We start from the raw sequence: 23097 nt of genomic DNA on the forward strand, positions 1-23097 counted from the left end.
GGGAATTGCAACGCGGATTCCAAAAATGCACAGCGTTGCCAGATCGGGCCAGAAATGCGATTTCTAGAGCCTATATCTCGGCCATTTGTGGCCCGATCTGGCAACGCCGTACATTTTCGGAATCAGCGCCCCAAAGTTAGTCAAAATGCATCCAAATATCGCCGAAATCGGACAATCAATTTTTCAGCGAAAATCGAGAAAAAACGTGATTTTTTCGAAAATCGGGTCGAAAATGAGTTGTTCGATACCGAAAAACTGATGATGCAGTTCGAAGGAAATTGCAACGCTGATTCCAAAAATGCACAGCGTTGCCAGATCGGGCCAGAAATGCGATTTCTAGAGCCTATATCTCGGCCATTTGTGGCCCGACCTGGCAACGCCGTACATTTTCGGAATCAGCGCCCCAAAGTTAGTCAAAATGCATCCAAATATCGCCGAAATCGGACAATCAATTTTTCAGCGAAAATCGAGAAAAAACGTGATTTTTTCGAAAATCGGGTCGAAAATGAGTTGTTCGATACCGAAAAACTGATGATGCAGTTCGAAGGAAATTGCAACGCTGATTCCAAAAATGCACAGCGTTGCCAGATCGGGCCAGAAATGCGATTTCTAGAGCCTATATCTCGGCCATTTGTGACTCGATCTGGAAACGCCGTACATTTTCGGAATCAGCGCCCCAAAATTAGTCGAAATGCATCCAAATATCGCCGAAATCGGACAATCAATTTTTCAGCGAAAATCGAGAAAAAACGTGATGTAACCCCTTTCCATTTTTTCGAAAATCGGGTCGAAAATGAGTTGTTCGATACCGAAAAACTAATGATGCAGTTCGAAGGGAATTGCAACGCGGATTCCAAAAATGCACAGCGTTGCCAGATCGGGCCAGAAATGCGATTTCTAGAGCCTATATCTCGGCCATTTGTGGCCCGATCTGGCAACGCCGTACATTTTCGGAATCAGCGCCCCAAAATTAGTCGAAATGCATCCAAATATCGCCGAAATCGGACAATCAATTTTTCAGCGAAAATCGAGAAAAAACGTGATGTAACCCCTTTCCATTTTTTCGAAAATCGGGTCGAAAATGAGTTGTTCGATACCGAAAAACTAATGATGCAGTTCGAAGGGAATTGCAACGCGGATTCCAAAAATGCACAGCGTTGCCAGATCGGGCCAGAAATGCGATTTCTAGAGCCTATATCTCGGCCATTTGTGGCCCGATCTGGCAACGCCGTACATTTTCGGAAGCAGCGCCCCAAAGTTAGTCGAAATGCATCCAAATATCGCCGAAATCGGACAATCAATTTTTCAGCGAAAATCGAGAAAAAACGTGATGTAACCCCTTTCCATTTTTTCGAAAATCGGGTCGAAAATGAGTTGTTCGATACCGAAAAACTAATGATGCAGTTCGAAGGGAATTGCAACGCGGATTCCAAAAATGCACAGCGTTGCCAGATCGGGCCAGAAATGCGATTTCTAGAGCCTATATCTCGGCCATTTGTGGCCCGATCTGGCAACGCCGTACATTTTCGGAATCAGCGCCCCAAAGTTAGTCAAAATGTATCCAAATATCGCCGAAATCGGACAATCAATTTTTCAGCGAAAATCGAGAAAAAACGTGATGTAACCCCTTTCCATTTTTTCGAAAATCGGGTCGAAAATGAGTTGTTCGATACCGAAAAACTAATGATGCAGTTCGAAGGGAATTGCAACGCGGATTCCAAAAATGCACAGCGTTGCCAGATCGGGCCAGAAATGCGATTTGCCAGATCGTTGCCAGATCGGGCCAGAAATGCGAAAATTGAGCCTATATCTCGGCCATTTGTGGCCCGATCTGGCAACGCCGTACATTTTCGGAATCAGCGCCCCAAAATTAGTCGAAATGCATCCAAATATCGCCGAAATCGGACAATCAATTTTTCAGCGAAAATCGAGAAAAAACGTGATGTAACCCCTTTCCATTTTTTCGAAAATCGGGTCGAAAATGAGTTGTTCGATACCGAAAAACTAATGATGCAGTTCGAAGGGAATTGCAACGCGGATTCCAAAAATGCACAGCGTTGCCAGATCGGGCCAGAAATGCGATTTCTAGAGCCTATATCTCGGCCATTTGTGGCCCGATCTGGCAACGCCGTACATTTTCGGAATCAGCGCCCCAAAGTTAGTCAAAATGCATCCAAATATCGCCGAAATCGGACAATCAATTTTTCAGCGAAAATCGAGAAAAAACGTGATTTTTTCGAAAATCGGGTCGAAAATGAGTTGTTCGATACCGAAAAACTGATGATGCAGTTCGAAGGAAATTGCAACGCTGATTCCAAAAATGCACAGCGTTGCCAGATCGGGCCAGAAATGCGATTTCTAGAGCCTATATCTCGGCCATTTGTGACTCGATCTGGAAACGCCGTACATTTTCGGAATCAGCGCCCCAAAATTAGTCGAAATGCATCCAAATATCGCCGAAATCGGACAATCAATTTTTCAGCGAAAATCGAGAAAAAACGTGATGTAACCCCTTTCCATTTTTTCGAAAATCGGGTCGAAAATGAGTTGTTCGATACCGAAAAACTAATGATGCAGTTCGAAGGGAATTGCAACGCGGATTCCAAAAATGCACAGCGTTGCCAGATCGGGCCAGAAATGCGATTTCTAGAGCCTATATCTCGGCCATTTGTGGCCCGATCTGGCAACGCCGTACATTTTCGGAATCAGCGCCCCAAAATTAGTCGAAATGCATCCAAATATCGCCGAAATCGGACAATCAATTTTTCAGCGAAAATCGAGAAAAAACGTGATGTAACCCCTTTCCATTTTTTCGAAAATCGGGTCGAAAATGAGTTGTTCGATACCGAAAAACTAATGATGCAGTTCGAAGGGAATTGCAACGCGGATTCCAAAAATGCACAGCGTTGCCAGATCGGGCCAGAAATGCGATTTCTAGAGCCTATATCTCGGCCATTTGTGGCCCGATCTGGCAACGCCGTACATTTTCGGAAGCAGCGCCCCAAAGTTAGTCGAAATGCATCCAAATATCGCCGAAATCGGACAATCAATTTTTCAGCGAAAATCGAGAAAAAACGTGATGTAACCCCTTTCCATTTTTTCGAAAATCGGGTCGAAAATGAGTTGTTCGATACCGAAAAACTAATGATGCAGTTCGAAGGGAATTGCAACGCGGATTCCAAAAATGCACAGCGTTGCCAGATCGGGCCAGAAATGCGATTTCTAGAGCCTATATCTCGGCCATTTGTGGCCCGATCTGGCAACGCCGTACATTTTCGGAATCAGCGCCCCAAAATTAGTCGAAATGCATCCAAATATCGCCGAAATCGGACAATCAATTTTTCAGCGAAAATCGAGAAAAAACGTGATGTAACCCCTTTCCATTTTTTCGAAAATCGGGTCGAAAATGAGTTGTTCGATACCGAAAAACTAATGATGCAGTTCGAAGGGAATTGCAACGCGGATTCCAAAAATGCACAGCGTTGCCAGATCGGGCCAGAAATGCGATTTCTAGAGCCTATATCTCGGCCATTTGTGGCCCGATCTGGCAACGCCGTACATTTTCGGAATCAGCGCCCCAAAGTTAGTCAAAATGCATCCAAATATCGCCGAAATCGGACAATGAATTTTTCAGCGAAAATCGAGAAAAAACGTGATGTAACCCCTTTCCATTTTTTCGAAAATCGGGTCGAAAATGAGTTGTTCGATACCGAAAAACTAATGATGCAGTTCGAAGGGAATTGCAACGCGGATTCCAAAAATGCACAGCGTTGCCAGATCGGGACAGAAATGCGATTTCTAGAGCCTATATCTCGGCCATTTGTGGCCCGATCTGGCAACGCCGTACATTTTCGGAATCAGCGCCCCAAAATTAGTCGAAATGCATCCAAATATCGCCGAAATCGGACAATCAATTTTTCAGCGAAAATCGAGAAAAAACGTGATGTAACCCCTTTCCATTTTTTCGAAAATCGGGTCGAAAATGAGTTGTTCGATACCGAAAAACTAATGATGCAGTTCGAAGGGAATTGCAACGCGGATTCCAAAAATGCACAGCGTTGCCAGATCGGGCCAGAAATGCGATTTCTAGAGCCTATATCTCGGCCATTTGTGGCCCGATCTGGCAACGCCGTACATTTTCGGAATCAGCGCCCCAAAGTTAGTCAAAATGCATCCAAATATCGCCGAAATCGGACAATGAATTTTTCAGCGAAAATCGAGAAAAAACGTGATGTAACCCCTTTCCATTTTTTCGAAAATCGGGTCGAAAATGAGTTGTTCAATACCGAAAAACTGATGATGCAGTTCGAAGGGAATTGCAACGCGGATTCCAAAAATGCACAGCGTTGCCAGATCGGGCCAGAAATGCGATTTCTAGAGCCTATATCTCGGCCATTTGTGGCCCGATCTGGCAACGCCGTACATTTTCGGAATCAGCGCCCCAAAATTAGTCGAAATGCATTCAAATATCGCCGAAATCTGCGAATCTTTAAAATAATTTTTTTTGCCGATTCCCTGTATTTTACATATTTACCTACATTATTTAGATCATTTTTACGAATTGGCTTAGATGGCAAAAATTATCTAAATAATGTAGGGAAAATACAGGGAATCGGCCAAAAAAAAAATATTTTAAAATACTGGTTTTTCAAAAATCTTACTGGATGATCTAAAAAATACAGGGAAACCGCCAATAAAAAAAACCAAAAAAATGTCCAAAATACAAGGAAATTTTATTAAAATCAGGGAAATTTTACAAATCATCGTATAGGCAGAAAATAAGCGACATTTTTAGGGAAATTTTATTAGAATCGTCTGAAACGCGTATATCCGAAGTATTGGACATCAGGGAAATTTTTAGAATCCGGTGGTCGACTTTGCAATCAGACAATTAAGTTTAAGACAATTTTAAGCATATCCCTCAAAATTTCCCTGATCTCCAATACTTTGGATATACTCGTTTCAGACGATTTAAAAAATTTCCCTCAAAATTTCCCTGATGGCCAATACTTCGGATATACGCGTTTCAGACGATTCTAATAAAATTTCCCTCAAAATTTCCCTGATCTCCAATACTTCGGATATACGCGTTTCAGACGATTTAAGAAATTTCCCTCAAAATTTCCCTGATGGCCAATACTTCGGATATACGCGTTTCAGACGATTCTAAAAATTTCCCTGATCTCCAATACTTCGGATATACGCGTTTCAGACGATTCTAATAAAATTTCCCTCAAAATTTCCCTGATCTCCAATACTTCGGATATACGCGTTTCAGACGATTTAAGAAATTTCCCTCAAAATTTCCCTGATGGCCAATACTTTGGATATACGCGTTTCAGACGATTTAAGAAATTTCCCTCAAAATTTCCCTGATCTCCAATACTTTTTTACAATTTTTTACAATACAATTTTTTATTGGTGGTTTCCCTGTATTTTTTAGATCATACAGTAAGATTTTTGAGAAACCAGTATTTTAAAATAATTTTTTTTGGCCGATTCCCTGTATTTTCCCTACATTATTTAGATCATTTTTACGAATTTGCTTAAGTGGCAAAAATGATCTAAATAATGTAGGGAAAATACAGGGAATCGGCCAAAAAAAATTATTTTAAAATACTGGTTTCTCAAAAATCTTACTGTATGATCTAAAAAATACAGGGAAACCGCCAATTAAAAAACCAAAAAAATGTCCAAAATACAGGAAAATTTTATTATACTGGTTTTTCGGAAATCTTACTGGATGATCTAAAAAATACAGGGAACCGCCAATAAAAAGACCGAAAAATGTCCAGGAAATACAGGAAAATTTTATTAAAATCAGGGAAATTTTACAAATCATCTTAAACGTCTATATCCAGTCTTAGAAAATAAGGGAAATTTTATTAGAATCGTCTGAAACGCGTATATCCGAAGTATTGGAGATCAGGGAAATTTTGAGGGAAATTTTTAGAATCGTCTGAAACGCGTATATCCGAAGTATTGGAGATCAGGGAAATTTTGAGGGATATGCTTAAAATTGTCTTAAACGCTAAATAATGTTCCAAGTCTATCAGCGGTCCCGTTGGTTCTCCGATTGCAAATTCGACGGCCGATAGGTAAGGATTTCCTTGCCTTGTGAGGGATGATTTTACGGGGTTAAAGCGTTGATCCATTATAATAGTTGTTCTGCATCCGGCTATCCTGTCACCTAAGTAAATGAAGACATGTTAGATTAACACAATATTTAATTTGCCTGTTTCGATAATTACTCACCAGAAATGTATAAGTTGGATAAGTTCATGTATCAGTTCAGGGCCAGCAATGCCTATATCTCCGTCAAAAGGTGCTCGATTCCGTGGTGGAGCACCTCAAATGCTTCGTAGAAGAATTTCCCATCATTCTGTATCAAAATCTAGAAAGAAAATATTGTTTAGAACTTTTATTTACTTTCTGTAGGTTCCCTTTAAAAATACAGGGAATGCTAGCGTTGCCCATATCTCTGCCAATAAGCACCTGATTCTTATGCGAAGAATGGTAGAAGTATTCCCCAGCATTCTGCATAAAAATCTGGCACGGGAATATTTTTGAGATTTTTTTCTTTACTTAAAAAAAACACGGGGAGTGGTAGCAATACCGTATTTCTGCCAATAGAGCAGAGCATCTCAAATGAATGGTAGAAGTATTCCCCCAGCATTCTGCATCAAAATCTGGGATGGGACATTTTTTTGGAATTTTTTGTTTACTTTTTAAAATAAACACTGAGAGTGGCAGCAATGCCTGCATTTCTTCCAATTGGAACCCGATTCCTACGAGGAGCACCTCAAATGAATGGTAAAGGTATTCCCCAGCATTCTGCATTAAAATCTGGGATGGAAATATTTTTGGGATTTTTTTGTTTTCTTTTTAAACAAATACTGGGAGTTTCAGCGCTGCCTGTATTTCTTCCAATTGGAACCCGGTTCTTACGTGGAGCACCTCAAATGAATGGTAGAGGTATTCCCCAGCATTCTGCACCAAAATCTGGGATGGGACATTTTTTTGGAATTTTTTATTTTCTTTTTAAAAAAATACTGGGAGTGGCAGCGCGCCTGTATTTCTTCCAATTGGAACCCCATTCCTACGTGGAGCACCTCAAATGAATGGTAGAGGTATTCCCCAGCATTCTGCATCAAAATCTGGGATGGGACATTTTTTTGGAATTTTTTGTTTTCTTTTTAAAAAAATACTGGGAGTGGCAGCGCGCCTGTATTTCTTCCAATTGGAACCCGATTCCTACGTGGAGCACCTCAAATGAATGGTAGAAGTATTCCCCAGCATTCTGCATCAAAATCTGGGATGGGACATTTTTTTGGAATTTTTTGTTTACTTTTAAAAAAACACTGAGAGTGGCTGCGATGCCTGTATTTCTTCCAATTGGAACCCGGTTCCTACATGGAGCACCTCAAATGAATGGTAGAAGTATTCCCCAGCATTCTGCATCAAAATCTGGGATGGGACATTTTTTGGAATTTTTTGTTTACTTTTAAAAAAATACTGGGAGTGGCAGTGCCTGTATTTCTTCCAATTGGAACCCGATTCCTACGTGTAGCACCTCAAATGAATGGTAGAGGTAGTCCCCAGCATTCTGCATCAAAATCTGGGATGGAAATAGTTTTGGGATTTTTTTTTTTAAATACTGGGAGTGGCAGCGCTGCGTGTATTTCTTCCAATTAGAACCCGATTCCTACGTGGAGCATCTCAAATGAATGGTAGAGGTATTCCCCAGCATTCTGCATCAAAATCTGGGATGGAAATATTTTTGGGATTTTTTTGTTTACGTTTTAAAACAACACTGGGGGTGGCAGCGATGCCTGTATTTCTTCCAATTGGAACCCGATTCCTACGTGGAGCACCTGCCTGTAGCGGTGCCTGTAATTCTTCCAATCAATTTTGCAGCGAAAATCGAGAAAAAACGGGATGTAAACCCCTTTCCATTTTTTCGAAAATCGGGTCGAAAATGAGTTGTTCGATATCGAAAAATGCAGTTCGAAGCGACTTGCAACGCTGATTCTAAAAAGGCACAGCGTTGCCAGATCGGAACCAGAAATGAGCTTTCTAGAGCTTATATCTCGGCTATTTGTGGCCCGATCTGGCAACGCCGTACATTTTCGGAATCGGTATACATTTCGGTATAAAGAAAGTAAGTGTGTAAGTGTTGCAAAGTGTAAGATCACGTATGTGCAAAGCGTAAGAAGACGTGTGTTGGGCAACAAATGTTTCAGCAACACATGATTCCATGCTGGTTTCAGTTACATATGTTGCTGGCGCAGCAAATGATGCAGACGCATATGTTGCTGCAACACAAGTGATCTTACGCTTTCCAACACTCAAGCTAGTATGCTTTCCGATTGCGGTTAAAACTTTAAATTTAACAATATTTTAAAGAGCTCAAATATTTTTTGGAACTTACTGCCAAATCTGAATCTGGCACGGAGCATAATTCCGAATATTTCCTTTCATTGAAAACATATTCACGGCGTGAGGCAAAAAGTGAAGCGTTGTGGACGTGGAATTTCAAAAAAGGACCCGCCACATGTGGCATGGTCAGCATTTTTAGTCAGTGCCCTTATTTTTGTGGCATCTTCTTGGGTCAGTTGTCTTCGTCCCCGCCGGCCTGGAATAATAAAAATAGAATTGTATGAAATGGGGGAAAAAAAAACGTAACAAAATTATTCATATTATATTTGAACAGGGAATGGCTGCCTGCTGTTTCGAGTATTTTCCGCCGAGTATTTTCATCTGCAATTTATTTGTTCCCCTGCCTGCAATCCCCCTGCTGGTTATTCTTTTGTTTGTGTGCGGTAGAACGTGTTTGTATTGGCCCAATGTGCGTATCACCTGATCCCGCACCTGAAATCGCCCAACGGCTACGCCTCCTTTTGTGATGGGCGGATGGGGGTCAGTAGGTGGAGGTTGGTAGTTGGTGGCGCACCATTCGCGATTGCGGGTTAACAACAAAACGCGGCCAGTTTGTCACCCACATACGAAATTCCCACATTGGTCATTCACCATACCAAGCCATACGAAGGCATACCAGTCCATACCAGACGAAAAAACAAAAAAAAAAAAATAGAACGGACCACCTCTTAACACCCCGCCACTGTCGTGTTGCAGTGTTTTATTATTCATACGCCCCGTTGGCTCTTTCGACTGCAGTTGCAATTGCAGCAAAAATGGAGCTGCTCTTTTTGCTGCTTTCGCTGCTTTTGTCATTCTTGTTGCTTTTGAGGACTGCGGCCAACCATCCGAAAAACGCAACCAGATCGCTCCTGAATCAACACAGTTTATCATTCACAGTCTAAGGCATCGCGGATATATGGGGATTTTGGCTGAAACTGAGTGATTGCTTTTCCAGGGCAATGCCAAAGAATTAGGGGCTTTTGAGTCACGTTGAAATTAAACCAATTAGGCAAGTTTTTCTGCTTCTGAATCATTTTTTTAACAGTTTTACAACACTGTTTTAGAACGACATAATGTGCACAAGACATAAAAAGCATGCTTTTTAAAACTACATTACATTTAAAGTAATTATTTTAAGCAATAAATTTTATTAATAATTTTATTCATTGAGGAAAAGCATGCTTTTTGGAAAACATACAAATTATTTCAAAATATGATGCTTAAAACAAAACTACATAAAATTATGTGTTTTTTAGAACGACATAAAGATGGTGGGGAAGCTTTTTAGGAAGATGTTACTAGTCAGGGGTTTCACAACTAAGTTTAAGATAAAGATAGTAGCAATCTTGTGATAACTATATCAAAAAAGCATGGTTTTTTCCTATCAATCAAATAAAAACAACATAAAATCTAGTACAGACATAAAATATGTCGTTCTAATTTTAAAAGGTAAAGCCATAACAACACTAGTTTCTTAAGCAATCAGGCTAACATATTTAGAACTACTTTAGAACTAAAAAAACAGTTTCTAACAATAACTAACAAAACATTCCAGACAATTGTTTAAATAACTTGTTAAATAAGCTATTCTTTGATCAACAAAGGTCAAAGTGCTCAAGTGGACTCTCTCCACTTTTATACTCTTTTTTCTATTATTTTCTGTAGTTTTTTGTGGTTGAATTCATTCATTCACAATAATTGCGTGTAAATTCCCTTCCGTTCAACAGCAAACTGGAGAATGGAAAATGGAAAATAAAAATAAGAAGCGAAGTGTAGTCATCCGAGATCAAGTTGCAGCTTGGCGGCTAAGACGGAATAACCAACATTTTCATGATAATTTTAGCTCTTTCTTGGACGATTGAGAAGCTGGTTGGGTGTTTGGATGATTGGGTGTTTGGGTGGGTGGGACTTGCACCATTGCCTTTTTCCTTTAGTTTTTCCTTCAGTTCAGCACCCCCCCTAGTTTTTCCTTCCTTCCTCTTAGTTTTTTTTTTTTTTGTATTTGTAGCTTTGGCCTTGTCTGCCAATGCCAAACGTTTTGTTGTTTAGTTCCATTGGAATTTATGGCGTTGTTTACACAAAAATTGCATTCGCCTTTTGCAGTTGAGTAAGCAAAATACAAAAAAAGAAAAAAAATGGAGGCAGAGAAAAAAAAGTATTAGAAGAAATGGCAAAAAGAATTGGGATGAAAAACAGGTGAATGCGAAATGTGGCGTTGAAGCTGCTTGAGCTGAAATTCCCTCCCGGAATATATAAATAATTTTTGAGCGAAAAAAAATTCGCTGGGAATTTCCACACTTTCTCTCTGGCTTTCTAAAGGCAAAAAGCCACACCCACACCGTCAACACAGAAGCTAATTAAAGGCTTTCATCCTGGGGATAGATAATTAGAGGGAGTTGGCTTCAAAAATAAAACTAAACTAAACTATACTGAAAAAAAATTCGAATTTTCTTGCACATTTTTAAAGCGTTGGTTTGGAAGTCGGGTCTCTGACTCATTGTTGTCCTTAATTTGGAGAAAATTAGCAGCCATTTGGGGATTTGTTGACAACCTTACAGCTGTGAAACGCACTGTAGCCAGGAACTACACACTGTGTGTGTGTGTGTGTGTGCTGGTGTGTACTTATTCATTAATATTGTCGCCGCAGGAATGAAAGGAACTCTCGGCTGCAAGAGTAAACTAATCAAAGCCAGAAGTTCATGGACTGGCCAACTGGACACACAGGACTACAGGGATACGCGTATATCCAGGACTCGCATTTCCCAAAACCTCTAATGTTGCACATGTGTGTGTGTGTATGAGAGTGTTTGTGTGTTGTAGTTGTGTTGTATTTGTGTTAAAACAACGAAACGGAATGAAACAAAACTAGAAACTCGAAACCAGAAGCCAGAAACTAGAGAGGCCATTGCAAATAATTATTTAGGAGTCACAGGACACACTGGTCACCAAAACACAGGACACTGGAACACAGGAGCTATATAGTATTGTATAGTAGTGTGTGTGTTTGTGGGCAAATTTCTGAAAATACAGGAAAATTGCATTTGGTTGGTGGCCAAAAACCCAAAAAGCCAAAAGCCAAAGCCAAACTGAGCACTTCCAGCCTGGTTGACAATCACAATTCCCACCAAACCACCCACTTCACTCATCCATCCATCCATCTATCCATCCGTAGGTGGAGCTCCTTCACCCTCCAACTCTTCTCTTAATTGGAAGTCCAATGGAACCCCTCGACTTCTATTCCCAACTCTAAACTCCCAACTCTGTTTCTGTTTCTGATTCCAATTTCGATTCTGATTCTGATTCCTATTCCTATTCCGCTACCGATTACCGCATATATACATACTATATATATCCAGTGACTGTGTGGCTGTGTGGCCGGACCAGTCGAATGGAAATTTAATTGCTCTTGGCCTTATCAATTAGCTCCAGAGCGAAAGGCCAAGGCGCCAGTGATTTAATATTGTGTTGTGCATGGAGCACAGTTGCCGGAATATCTATAAACAAATCAATTTACTAGCAGAGGAGTACACTTGGCGAAAATGGGGGTTTGTTTTTGGGGAAATGGTATTAAAAAGGGTATCGTACTTACTTCCAAATTGTTCCATTTGATCCTAGACGTAGTCCAGGCTGGTTGTCAGTCTTTCCATTTGTAGTTTGGGCCTAGAAATAGAGGAAAAAATATATTTTTTATTAAAAGAAGCTTAATTGAAAGAAATATATATTTTTTATTATCTACTATATTTTATTTATTATTATTATTTTACTTCCAAATTGTTCCATTTGTTCCGAGATGTCATCTAGGCTGGTTGTGAGTCCTTCCATTTTTATTTTAGGCCTAGAAATAGAAGAAAAGTGATATTTTGTAATAATATAAGCTTGATTAAAAGAAATATTTTTTTTTTATTATCTATAGACAGTTTTAAAGCTTAGTTCTTAATAAGTTATAGGTATATGCTTTATAATTTAGCTAATAGTTAAAGGAAATAATATAATTGATATAAAATAATACTAAAAATACTATAAGAGCCTAAAAAGATGACTAAACGGGTTTAAAAAATAATATTTACAGAAGAATAATGCATATTTTATTAATTTCTTTACTTTCTAGACTTTTTTAAATATTATAAATATTATTATTTTATTGTTAACGTCAAATAAAATAAACCAAATACAAAAAGTGCACCGCAGCACCTTCTATAGTATTATTCCAAAGTATTATTCCAAGAATATTAAAGATACAGTATTTTTAGTATTTTTAGGTATATTTATGTAGATTTAAATATAAGTATTTTAATATTAGTATCTAGATGTTAGTATTTTTAAATAATTTTCCTCTTCAAACATTTACTCCTCTATCCACCTATAGGTTTCATAATTCTGGAGTTTCCCCCTTAAATGTCTATAAATTAAGTGTAACTGTTTACTCCCTAAAGCTCAAAACCTGTATCTTTGAGGTTATGTCTCCTCCCTCTTCCTCCTCAAATAAAACAAAAAACCATTTAAGGACCTCCCAGAAACAGCTTGTCACTCTGAAAAATCGCTTTAATCTCTTAATATCGCTTAATAAACTGAAACTCCGGCAGAAAGCCAATAAAATAAAGCCCAAGCAATTAAAAGGGATAACCCCTTTTTGGGTTTGGACAAGTGTAGACATGTCTGTGCACACCTCTGCACACCTGTTTATGTGTGTGTATTTGACAATAAACACATTTACACAGTAGCGGGGGAGGAGGAGGGGATAAAACACGCAAAGCAATCATAAAATGTGCTTTTTTGGTTACCTTAATGTGATTGTCACACACACACACACACTCATGCAGCAGTCGATTAACACCAACACACACACACACACAGACACACATACGGACAGATGTTCGGGGGAGAAATATAAAGCATACGCCGCGTATGACAGAACAGGCCCAGCAGAAGCGTTAGCCGCAAAGGTCCGTTTAACTTAACGTCTCCCACGCGAGCAACAACAAACACACACAGTTACAGTTACACAGTTACAGTCACAGTCATAACACACACACACACACACACACACACAGTCTCTCATAAAAGTCGTCACCAAAAACGCACACCTTTGGAAGCAAAAAAAAAAAAAGGTGTGTGAAAATGTTGGGAAAAAATCGCATGGAAATGGCAAAAGGCAAGGCCATGTGCTGGGCAAATTACTCGACACCGTCTAACGGCCTCAAGGCTCGTTTAAGATGTTTAGGCCAACCGCAAGATGTGGCCAAAAGTGAGTAAACCAGATGGGAATGCCACCGTAATGCCACGGGGGAGAGCGAAAGTGAAAGTGAAAGTGTTGGGTGGGTCAATGCTAGTTAGGGCCATGCTCCAATAATCTCAGTTACTGTTGGTAAGAAAATGGTGGTATTAGGGGGAGGTATTGGGGGTTTCTGGTAGCAAGTATTTCTTTAAATAAGAATTGTTTCAAGTGGAATTTTATGGGGTTTTGAAGAGTAGTAGTCATAAGCTCTATAGACTATCAAGAACTGACCATAAACTCACTATTACTATACTATATCACTAAACTATATCATAGATCATAGATCTATAGATCTTAGAGGTATATTATCTGTAGAGTATAGCCTATACTCAATATAGAAATATAAACATATTTTAGTCCATATTTTAGAACAATTTAAAGAGTCCAAAGACTATCTAGTGACTAGTTCTCTATTAGAGACTATAGTTATAACTAATTATTAGAGAAAAAAAACCATAAACTAACTATTAACTATACTATACTCAACTACACATACTATATCAGAGATCTATAGAGATACATCTCTATATAGTCTAGAAATCTATAGAGTTTACTAGATCACATTCCGAAACAATTTAACAAGTCTGAAGATTATTCTCTAATTTTTAACTCTAATTATAATCATTATTAGAGGAAAAGTATAAGAGTCTCTGTATGAGTCTCTCTAATTATTAATAATTCTCAATTATTAGAGAAAAAAGTCTAAATCATGTTTATAAGAAACACTTAGAACTCATTCTTTAATAAAAAATAATACTACAGTTCGAAACTAAATAAATTCCTGCAACCATTTCTTAGCTTTATAGCCTTTTAACCTTTATAGTTTTCACACATTTTCACTTTCTTTAAATTTTTCTACAAAATATACAAAAAAAAAACCCTATGATTCCCATATTATTTTATTAATTTTTCCCTCAACCTTAGCCTTTGAACCTGAATATTTCGGAGGAGCTACCTACAGAGCCAAAAATGAAACACACTTTCCATAAATTATGGCCGAATACTACCCGAAAAACAATACTAATTAAAAGTATATCTGATTTGATTCCGTGTAATACACAATTGTCAATGCGTTAATGCATAAATGTAATGCCATTCGCATTGATAATTTATATATTTATTCGCTGGACACAATACTGCACCTAAGCCGGGGGAAAATCAAATCCATTTCCATTTTGGGGGATTAGAATGGGAATGTCCGGGTCCGGCGCACATTTGGCCATTTTCCGACCTATTTTCCCCCGCCAGTCCCCCCCCACCTTCTTCCCATTTTATGCCCATTTCCAGCCATTAACATTGTTCAATAGATCAGGAGGAGTACGAGTTGTAGTTGTAACATTCTGGATTATATATTCTCGCATTATGGCCATCGCCTATCGGACACTGGCCGAGAGTGGTGGCCACTCTCCCTCCCCCCTCCCTGTCGGACAAAGTCAATTAATGTGCGGGACATTAAATTAATGATATACGCTGATAACGGGAATGTATATGTATATGTATTGTATATGCCACGCCCCCCTGCCATACCACACAGCCCACCCATTGTGCTCTGGGACTAATCTCGAATGGCTCGCTCTGCTAATTAGCTTTTCCGGTTTTGGCCTTTTTTTTTTTTTTTTTTTTTTGGACTATTTTGGCCTTTTGGCTCTTTGCTTGCCTTTCACTTTTTCTGCCAAAAAACAATAGAATCGAAAATAGAAGGCCAAGAAAATCTTTTAATTGATTTATTTTGTTGCATCTAAATCAACTATTTTAATGCCACTAGGATGTGCTTTCGGGCCAAGTTATAATGATAAGCTGATTAGCGAAAAGCCTCCCAATAATGACATTGCCGACAGTTTACAGCCGCCCCTTTCAGGCCATAGAGTCAGAAGAGTCCTTGCTTCTGATTTTGATTTTGATTCTGATTCTGATTTAACCTCGTCCTGGTCCTGGTCCTGGTCCTTGTCCTGATCCTGATCCGGACTGAGCTAAGCCCTGGTGGTCCTTGGTCCTTGGCTCCGGGACAAACGGTCTGAGCCCCCAGGCGAGGATGCCAATCAGGCTTTGGTCGCCAGGACTCCCCCCCCGGCTCTTGCCGCTTGCCGATTTTGCATGTCAAAGGTGCACAGAGAGAAAATTATAGGGTAATTTTGGGGAGTCATAAATAAAAAAAATGGGAAGAATTACTTTGTCTTGGAAGGTTAAAAAAAAGGTTTTACGAAAGGTTTTCTTTAAATTAGTTATTTGAATTTTAATTATGATTTAATAAGTTGACTAGGTAATCCCTCAAATAATAAATTTAATATATTTAAATTACTAATTTTTATTTAATAAATAAATTGAAATAAAAGCCTTAATCTTTTCTAACCAATTTATAAGAAAAGAAAAGCTAGTCTTGAGAAAAAGCTTCTTAATAAAGTTAAAAAAATAAAAAAATTCCTCTAAAATCTCTCACATTCAGTTACTAACTAATATTAACTAATATTTACTATTAGAAGCACCTATTGACTAACTAAAAACAAGCCACTAAAAATAGTATTAGCTCTTGAAAATGAAACTATAATTGAATTGCATTTATTTTGAGTGCAACAGGATGGGAATGAAATGGAGCCTGCTGGCTGGACAGGATCGGGGCTAGGGAGTTGATGGCCGGGATGGCCAGGATGGCAGAACGATGGCTGTTGATTGTTGGCTGGTTGGATGTTGGTGGCAGGATGCAAGGATGCAAGGATGGGAGGATGTTCGGGGAGGAGGTAACAACAATGGAGCCAAACGCTCGACTGAGCCATGGAGTCCTTCTTGCCTTCCTTGTTGTTGTCCTGCCCAGTCCTTTTGCCCATTTAACCATTTTGCTTTTAGCTGCTTCTTGTTATTCCTCTTGTTGTTGTTGGTTATTAGTAGTTTTTGTAATAGTTATTGTTGTTGTTGTTGTTAGTGGTGTCCTGGTGTCGCTGGCATTGACGGCGCATTAACTCATTTCCTGCATCATTAAGGGCCACCTGCAATTTTCGCACATTTACGTTAGAGACGTGTCCAGGATATATACCATCCTTCACCTCCACTCTCCTCTCTATGCCTCTGGCCTCTTGTCCTTCCATAACCACCACCCCCCTCCAATAGCAGCCCTCAGGTTAATCAATTTAGTCGCAGGACTCTCGCTTTGAATGACATGCCGGGCAGGATGAGAGGTGAGATTGATCCCGAGGGCTATTGCGATTTTAAACAGGAATCAAGGACTTCACCTTCAACCTCACCCTCTCCCCACCCACGCGAATAATTGATGACCCCCTATGACCCCTTCAAGGGGCTTTTTGGGGTCAGTGGGATTATTTCAGTTTGCAGAGGCGGTTCGGGTAGCACTCTGAGCTTTGATTTTCAATTTGAATTTGATTTAGGGGGGAGGTCTTTAATTGCTTTAAGCAAATAACTATTTAAGGACATTCTATCAGTATCAGGAAAAGGATTAAAAAGGTCTTCAATACAAGAACTGGTTCACTAATCAATAGTAGTGTCATTAAATAAAATAAAGTTACCAAAAGTAGGCAGACAAATTAGTAAGAAATAATATACAAGGATGGGAAATAGGGATATTAGAAATAAATAAATAAAAAGAAATAATAATATAAGAAAATCAGAGCTGCCAACGAAGAAAAGATCAGTTTTAACTATTCGTTGAATCGTCTTCATATTAGATGCCAGCTTTAAAACTTAAAATAATATAAATATAATTAAATTAAATGAGAAAATCAGATTTTAGATCGCAGTACAGATGGATCGATTGCGGTTAGGAACCAACTCTATAAAACAGTTTTAAAATATTAATAAAACAATAAAATCAGATCCCAAGGGGTGTCCTTTGAATCTCTTAATGAGTTAGCGATTCGGACTTTTCCGAGGTGCAGTCATGCAGAGCCCACTCATATAACTTCCAGAAAAAGAAACTTAAGAATACAATTTAAATAAAATAAGAAAATCAGGTCTCAGAATATAAAACGATATATTATTAATTTATTAATAATATTTAATAAAAATAAATGATTTAATGAGAAGCTAGATGTGGTTGGTTTGGCTCCACACCCAGTTCTGATTAAAAACGCAGCCTCTTGCTGTTAAATAGGCTTGAGACGGGGCAAAAATTTGCTAAAGCCTTTAGAAACAAAGGCGTTATGCGGCAAAATGAGATTCTAGCTCCTTTACGAACAAGGTCACACTTTTTTTGTGTTACAATTTTTAATTTTTATAAACTATCGATAACATTTGTGCCATATTTAAACTTATTACTTTAAACTTTCCTTGCTCATAATCAAGCGAATATAAAAGCTATCTGTTCTCTTAAAACTCGCAATTAAACCCAATTCTCTCTTTTAAACAAAAAACTATCCAACAATTGAGGGCATTTAATGAACTTGACCACTTTGCTGGGTTCCTGGGGGCCCTGGGGCGATGTGGCAAGGACTCGACTCGAATCGAAAAAAGTTTCTGTGGCCCGAAACCAATTTGAACCCCGTTCTGACCCACTTACTGCAATTGTGCACTTTCCGTGCTGACAGTTTATTCATATTGAAGCGTATATAGCGTATATGTATGTAGTGTGTCCAGTAGTGCCCCCAGTCCAGTACCCAGTAACCAGTGCAAAGCCGTAACAATAAACCCGTATCCGTTTGCTTCCGGCGTATCCGTATTTTTTTGCAGGCAGCACAGCGAATCCGGATGCGAAACGATTGTACGACGATTTGCTGAGCAACTACAACAAACTGGTCCGGCCGGTGGTTAATGTTACGGACGCTCTCACCGTTCGCATCAAGCTGAAGCTATCCCAGCTGATCGATGTCAATCTGAAGAACCAAATAATGACCACCAACCTGTGGGTGGAGCAGTCCTGGTACGACTACAAGCTCAAGTGGGAGCCCAAGGAGTATGGCGGCGTCGAAATGCTTCACGTCCCCTCCGATCACATATGGCGTCCGGACATTGTCCTCTACAACAAGTAAGTCCATTTCTCTTCACTTTAACTTGCTATTAAGATATAAAATAGTAAAGTAAAGTCTATGGACTATTTTTAACATTTTTTAAATATTTTTTTCAGCGCTGATGGCAATTTTGAGGTGACCCTGGCCACCAAGGCCACCTTAAACTACACGGGACGCGTCGAGTGGCGTCCTCCGGCCATTTACAAAAGCTCCTGCGAGATCGACGTCGAGTACTTTCCCTTCGACGAGCAGACCTGCGTCATGAAGTTCGGCAGCTGGACCTACGATGGCTTTCAGGTGAGTCCTCAGAGCCTGGAAAGCATTTCTTAATATATCCATAGCTCCAGACATTTATTTTTGATATTTTTGATAAAAATATAAAGTCAAGGACTCCCTAATAGATTTCTTTATTTCAAATAATTAGTTTGGATGACTTTTCGAAAAGCCCAACCACCGATTTGGTTCAAATTTTTAGAATACAAGTATTTTGGGGATCTGATTTCTATATAAAAATAGAGCGATTCAAACTATTCTGTGGAAAAAAACCTTAAAAAAACTACTGTTATGGTTTTTTTTTGCTAATATTTCATTAAATATGAAATACTGAAATGATAGATAATTCAAAAACACATTTCGATATGTCGAGAATGTCTAATTACTTATCTATCGATATTTTTCATAGTGATGCGTTTTTCAAACCAGGAAAAATATATCGATCGGGAAATCGAATAACTTTTCTATCGATATTTTTAATAAAGATGTGATTTTCAGCCAGGGGAAAATACCAAAAACTACCCATTTGCCTTGGTTTTTGATAATATTTCATTAAATAAACGATTTTTGTGAGATTATTGAACGTAAATGACAGCTTATTTAAAGACTGTAAATGACTGATATCCAAGGTTGAAAAAAATATATTGTTTGGGAATGTATTTCCAATAATTTGTATAGATACCAAACAAGAATAAATAAAAACTATCAGAGACCAATAGGAATAAGTACGCAGAGCTAAAATTTATTGCACCCAGGGAAAAAAAAATAACTCAAGGGCCCATAATGCACATAAAGGTAATAAGTTCTAACTTCTCAGAGGTGAGGTCATGCACGAGACCCTTGGCAAAAAAAGAAGTAACCAGATATATTAAATATAAATTAATATAATCGAGCTTGAAACAACTCAGGTTTGTGTTACAAAAATAACAAAGATATAAAAAACATTTAAATGAAAAAAAATAAAAAAGAAAATCAAATTTTAAATCCCAGAAGAAGATCCCAGACCAGATGGACAGGCAACAAGCGATACTTGAAAAAATAAATCGAGCCATGAAGAGCCCCGGCGAAGAAAAGATCAGTTTTAAGGCCCAGGTTAAAAATTAAATAAATGCGAATAAATTAATTAAAAAATAAGTCAAATGAAATACTCTAGAAGAAGAACTCGGACCTGATGGTCTCGTTACAAAGGAGACTTGAACAAAGACATCCCTTGAAGGACCAGCTATTTAAAATAAAAACTCAAAGGTGACTATATATTGGGGAATAATAATAAGCTGTTAATAATACTAAGGCCAAGAAAGAAGTACCCAATTTGCTATTATTTTATTAAATATAACAATGAACATATTAAAAAAATACAATTTAAAAAATAAAATGAGAAAATCAGGCTACCGGCGAAGAAAAGATCAGTTTTAGGAACCATTGCTAGTCGTTTTCAAATTAAATAAATATAAATAAATTAAACAAGAAGAAGAAGATGCTGGTCACCAAGGAGACTCGAACAAAGACATCGATTCCCTTGAAGGACCAACCCTTTAAATTAAAAACTGAAGAACCACATATTTTAATATTAATAAAAAATTCATCTGATCCCAAGGAAGTCCTTTGAATCCCTTATTGAGTTAGCGATTCGGACTTTTCCGGGGTTCGGTCGTACAGAGCCCACTCATAATATAAGGTTGTAACCTCCAGAAATATAAACTTTAGAAGAACTCAATAGAAAAAAAGTTTTCAAATAAAATAAGTAAATCAGATTACACGAAGAAGCCCAGTTCAAACCCTGGATATAGTAGCTAGAGTTGGGACCAGAACAAAGACATCGATTCCCTTTAGGAACCAAGAATAAAAAGTTCAAATGAGTTATTAAAAAAATAAAATAAGAAAATCAGTTTAAACGAATGTCTTCGAGCTCCAGCGTTGATGCAGAGGCCACTTATATAAGACAGGAGAACCCAGTAATGAAATGGAAAATAAATAAAATCAGAAAATCAGAATAAAATCACTTCTAGCCGGAAAACTACCCGATTGGTTATACACTACGGTCACGGAGGCTCCAATGATTAAATTAAAATAAAAAAAAAAGATTAAATTGTAGAAGAAAATAAAATATTGAGGACCTAGATGTGGATTGTTGGGCTCCACACCCGGTTCTGATGGAAAGCACAGCCGCTCGCTATTATATAGGCTCGTGACGAGGCTAAAATGTCCTACCGCCTTGAGCCCCTAAGGCGTTATGTGGCGAAATGAGATTTAAGCTCTTTTGCGAACAAGGTCACACTTTCTAGTGTTAAAATAATACTTTCAGGGACACATCGGAAAATTCCACAAATTCAAAGCTTTCAAATTCAATCTCTCTAAATGATTGCTTTAAAATTTTCTATCGATATATCGAATAGTGAATATTGAAAGTCTTTTCCATCGATATATGTAAGAGAGATGCGTTTTTCAAACGTGGGCTGATGTAAACTTTACTTTGCTTGTTTCTATTAAAAACATGAAAGTTTATCCCTTAAATTAAGTAAAAATTAAAATAAAATTATTTGCCTTCAGGCTTCTCAGTCTTGAATCTCCAGATATTACTTAAATCCATCATACAAACGACAAAAAAAGACTCTTAAACTAAAATTCGTTAGCCCCAAAAATACAAGCTCGTAAGAAAACCAATTTTCCTAAGCTCTGTGGTATTACGGATTTTAGTTACATTTCTCTCTTGAAAAACTACAAAAAAAAAGCGGCAAAAAAAGGGGGGAAATAGGAAAGCTTCTAGCAAAGGGGATTTCAATTTCCCATTTTGGAGGCACGTGTCAGTACATACTATATAGTAAACAAATCTTCGATTTGCGCTTTTATGGCAACCGCAGAATTCGGTTGCCAGTGATGAGATTCAGACTGAGATGCATTGCATCCTTGGAAGCCTTGCATGCCATAGCATCCTTGTTGCATCCTTGAAAATTCACACACACCCACACACAAACACACACAGACTGTGAGATCCAATTTAAACCACACAAATGAAAGTTTGTACGAGTTGGTGGTGTATGGCCTTTGGCTAATTGGTTTATAAATCTGTGGCAAGTGTATATATCAAGGAGATATGTTGCCATTAAAGGGTGTGTGCCAGTTTGCCAGTTGCCAGTTTGCCCAAGGATTCATATTTATGTATGTATGTATGTATGTGTAACCACCCACAGTTGCAGGATCTTCTGGAGCATCCCAGGAGCTATCTCATTTACACATTTACAAATTGCTCACCTCTGGTTCTGGTTCTGTTTCTGGGTGTCTCTGAGCCAGGTTTAGTGGTCATAAACCGAAATACGGTCATAATTCCTTTTGGAACACACTGGCATAGAATTTCTCACGTTTTATGGCCACAGAGGTACAAACACACGATGCAGATAGAGACGGGCCGAATGGTTTGCCGAATAGACAGTTAAACAGAGAGACAAAAAGGCGGATAGGCGGACGGGCGGACACGCGGACAGTCGACCACAGGGTAGCTTCATAAAAACGTCTCTGGTGGTAAGCAGGACGTAGGACCCAGCAAGGCAGGCTGCTGGGCAAAAAGGATACAGGACACCCGACACAGGACATTGGACATTGGACATTGGAGACTGAGGCAGCTTGACACCTGGCGACCAAAACGATTGGAGGCCTCGTAACCTCGTAAAAATTCTCAGCACCACACACACTGACCAAAAAAAATGCAACCCGAGACAGCCATACACTTGAAGAAAAAAAGGACTCAAAACTAAATAGAATCTGTCTTTAAAAAAAATATTTTAACTCTTTAAACATTAACGAATTTGTTTTAAAGTTTATAGTTCTTTATTTTTTCTATTACTATTTTTTTTTTTTTTTTTTTATCTTAAGAATTTTGCCAAGTGCAGTAATAGAAACAGCCTAGATGGATGCTTTGTGGCTTTGGCTTGTGGTTGGGTTCCTTGCCAGCTAATAATGAACAGGCCCAAAAGGCCGGGGCAGCCGAGCAACTGGGACTGGGACTGGGCCTTAGCCAGGAGGGTCTTAGCCAGGTTAGCCCCCATTTGAGGTTGCCAGCATTGGGTTAACCGACTGCATCCGGCGAGGTGTTTAAGCCAAGTCATAAAATCGCGTTTCGGTTAAAGAAATAAACAAGTTGAACAAATAAATAAGGAGAGGACCAGAAAAATAGTGGCT

General features: G+C 38.7%; 1 protein-coding gene and 1 long non-coding RNA gene across 9 annotated transcripts in view; one reads left to right on the forward strand and one right to left on the reverse strand.

The window, feature by feature from the left end:
• Positions 1 to 23097, forward strand: part of LOC6505104 (acetylcholine receptor subunit alpha-like) — a 178216-nt gene that overhangs the window by 121330 nt on the left and 33789 nt on the right. For all 4 annotated transcript variants that reach the window (XM_044717432.1, XM_044717433.1, XM_032451986.2 and 1 more), the window contains 2 exons: positions 18371 to 18665; positions 18765 to 18945. In XM_044717432.1, the coding sequence (XP_044573367.1) occupies positions 18371 to 18665; positions 18765 to 18945 (476 nt within the window). The remainder of the gene's footprint in view (positions 1 to 18370; positions 18666 to 18764; positions 18946 to 23097) is intronic.
• Positions 5791 to 23097, reverse strand: part of LOC26514175 — a 53500-nt gene continuing 36193 nt past the window's right edge. For 4 of the 5 annotated variants that reach the window (XR_004310177.2, XR_001408381.3, XR_001408380.3 and 1 more), the window contains 5 exons: positions 12186 to 12256; positions 12011 to 12081; positions 8432 to 8635; positions 6256 to 6394; positions 5791 to 6190 (listed from right to left, as the gene is read on the reverse strand). This is a non-coding gene — a long non-coding RNA (uncharacterized LOC26514175). The remainder of the gene's footprint in view (positions 6191 to 6255; positions 6395 to 8431; positions 8636 to 12010; positions 12082 to 12185; positions 12257 to 23097) is intronic. The other variant, XR_004310178.2, reaches the window with a different exon arrangement.

Source organism: Drosophila ananassae, chromosome XR, assembly GCF_017639315.1.
Source record: "Drosophila ananassae strain 14024-0371.13 chromosome XR, ASM1763931v2, whole genome shotgun sequence".
NCBI classification, from domain to species: domain Eukaryota; kingdom Metazoa; phylum Arthropoda; class Insecta; order Diptera; family Drosophilidae; genus Drosophila; species Drosophila ananassae.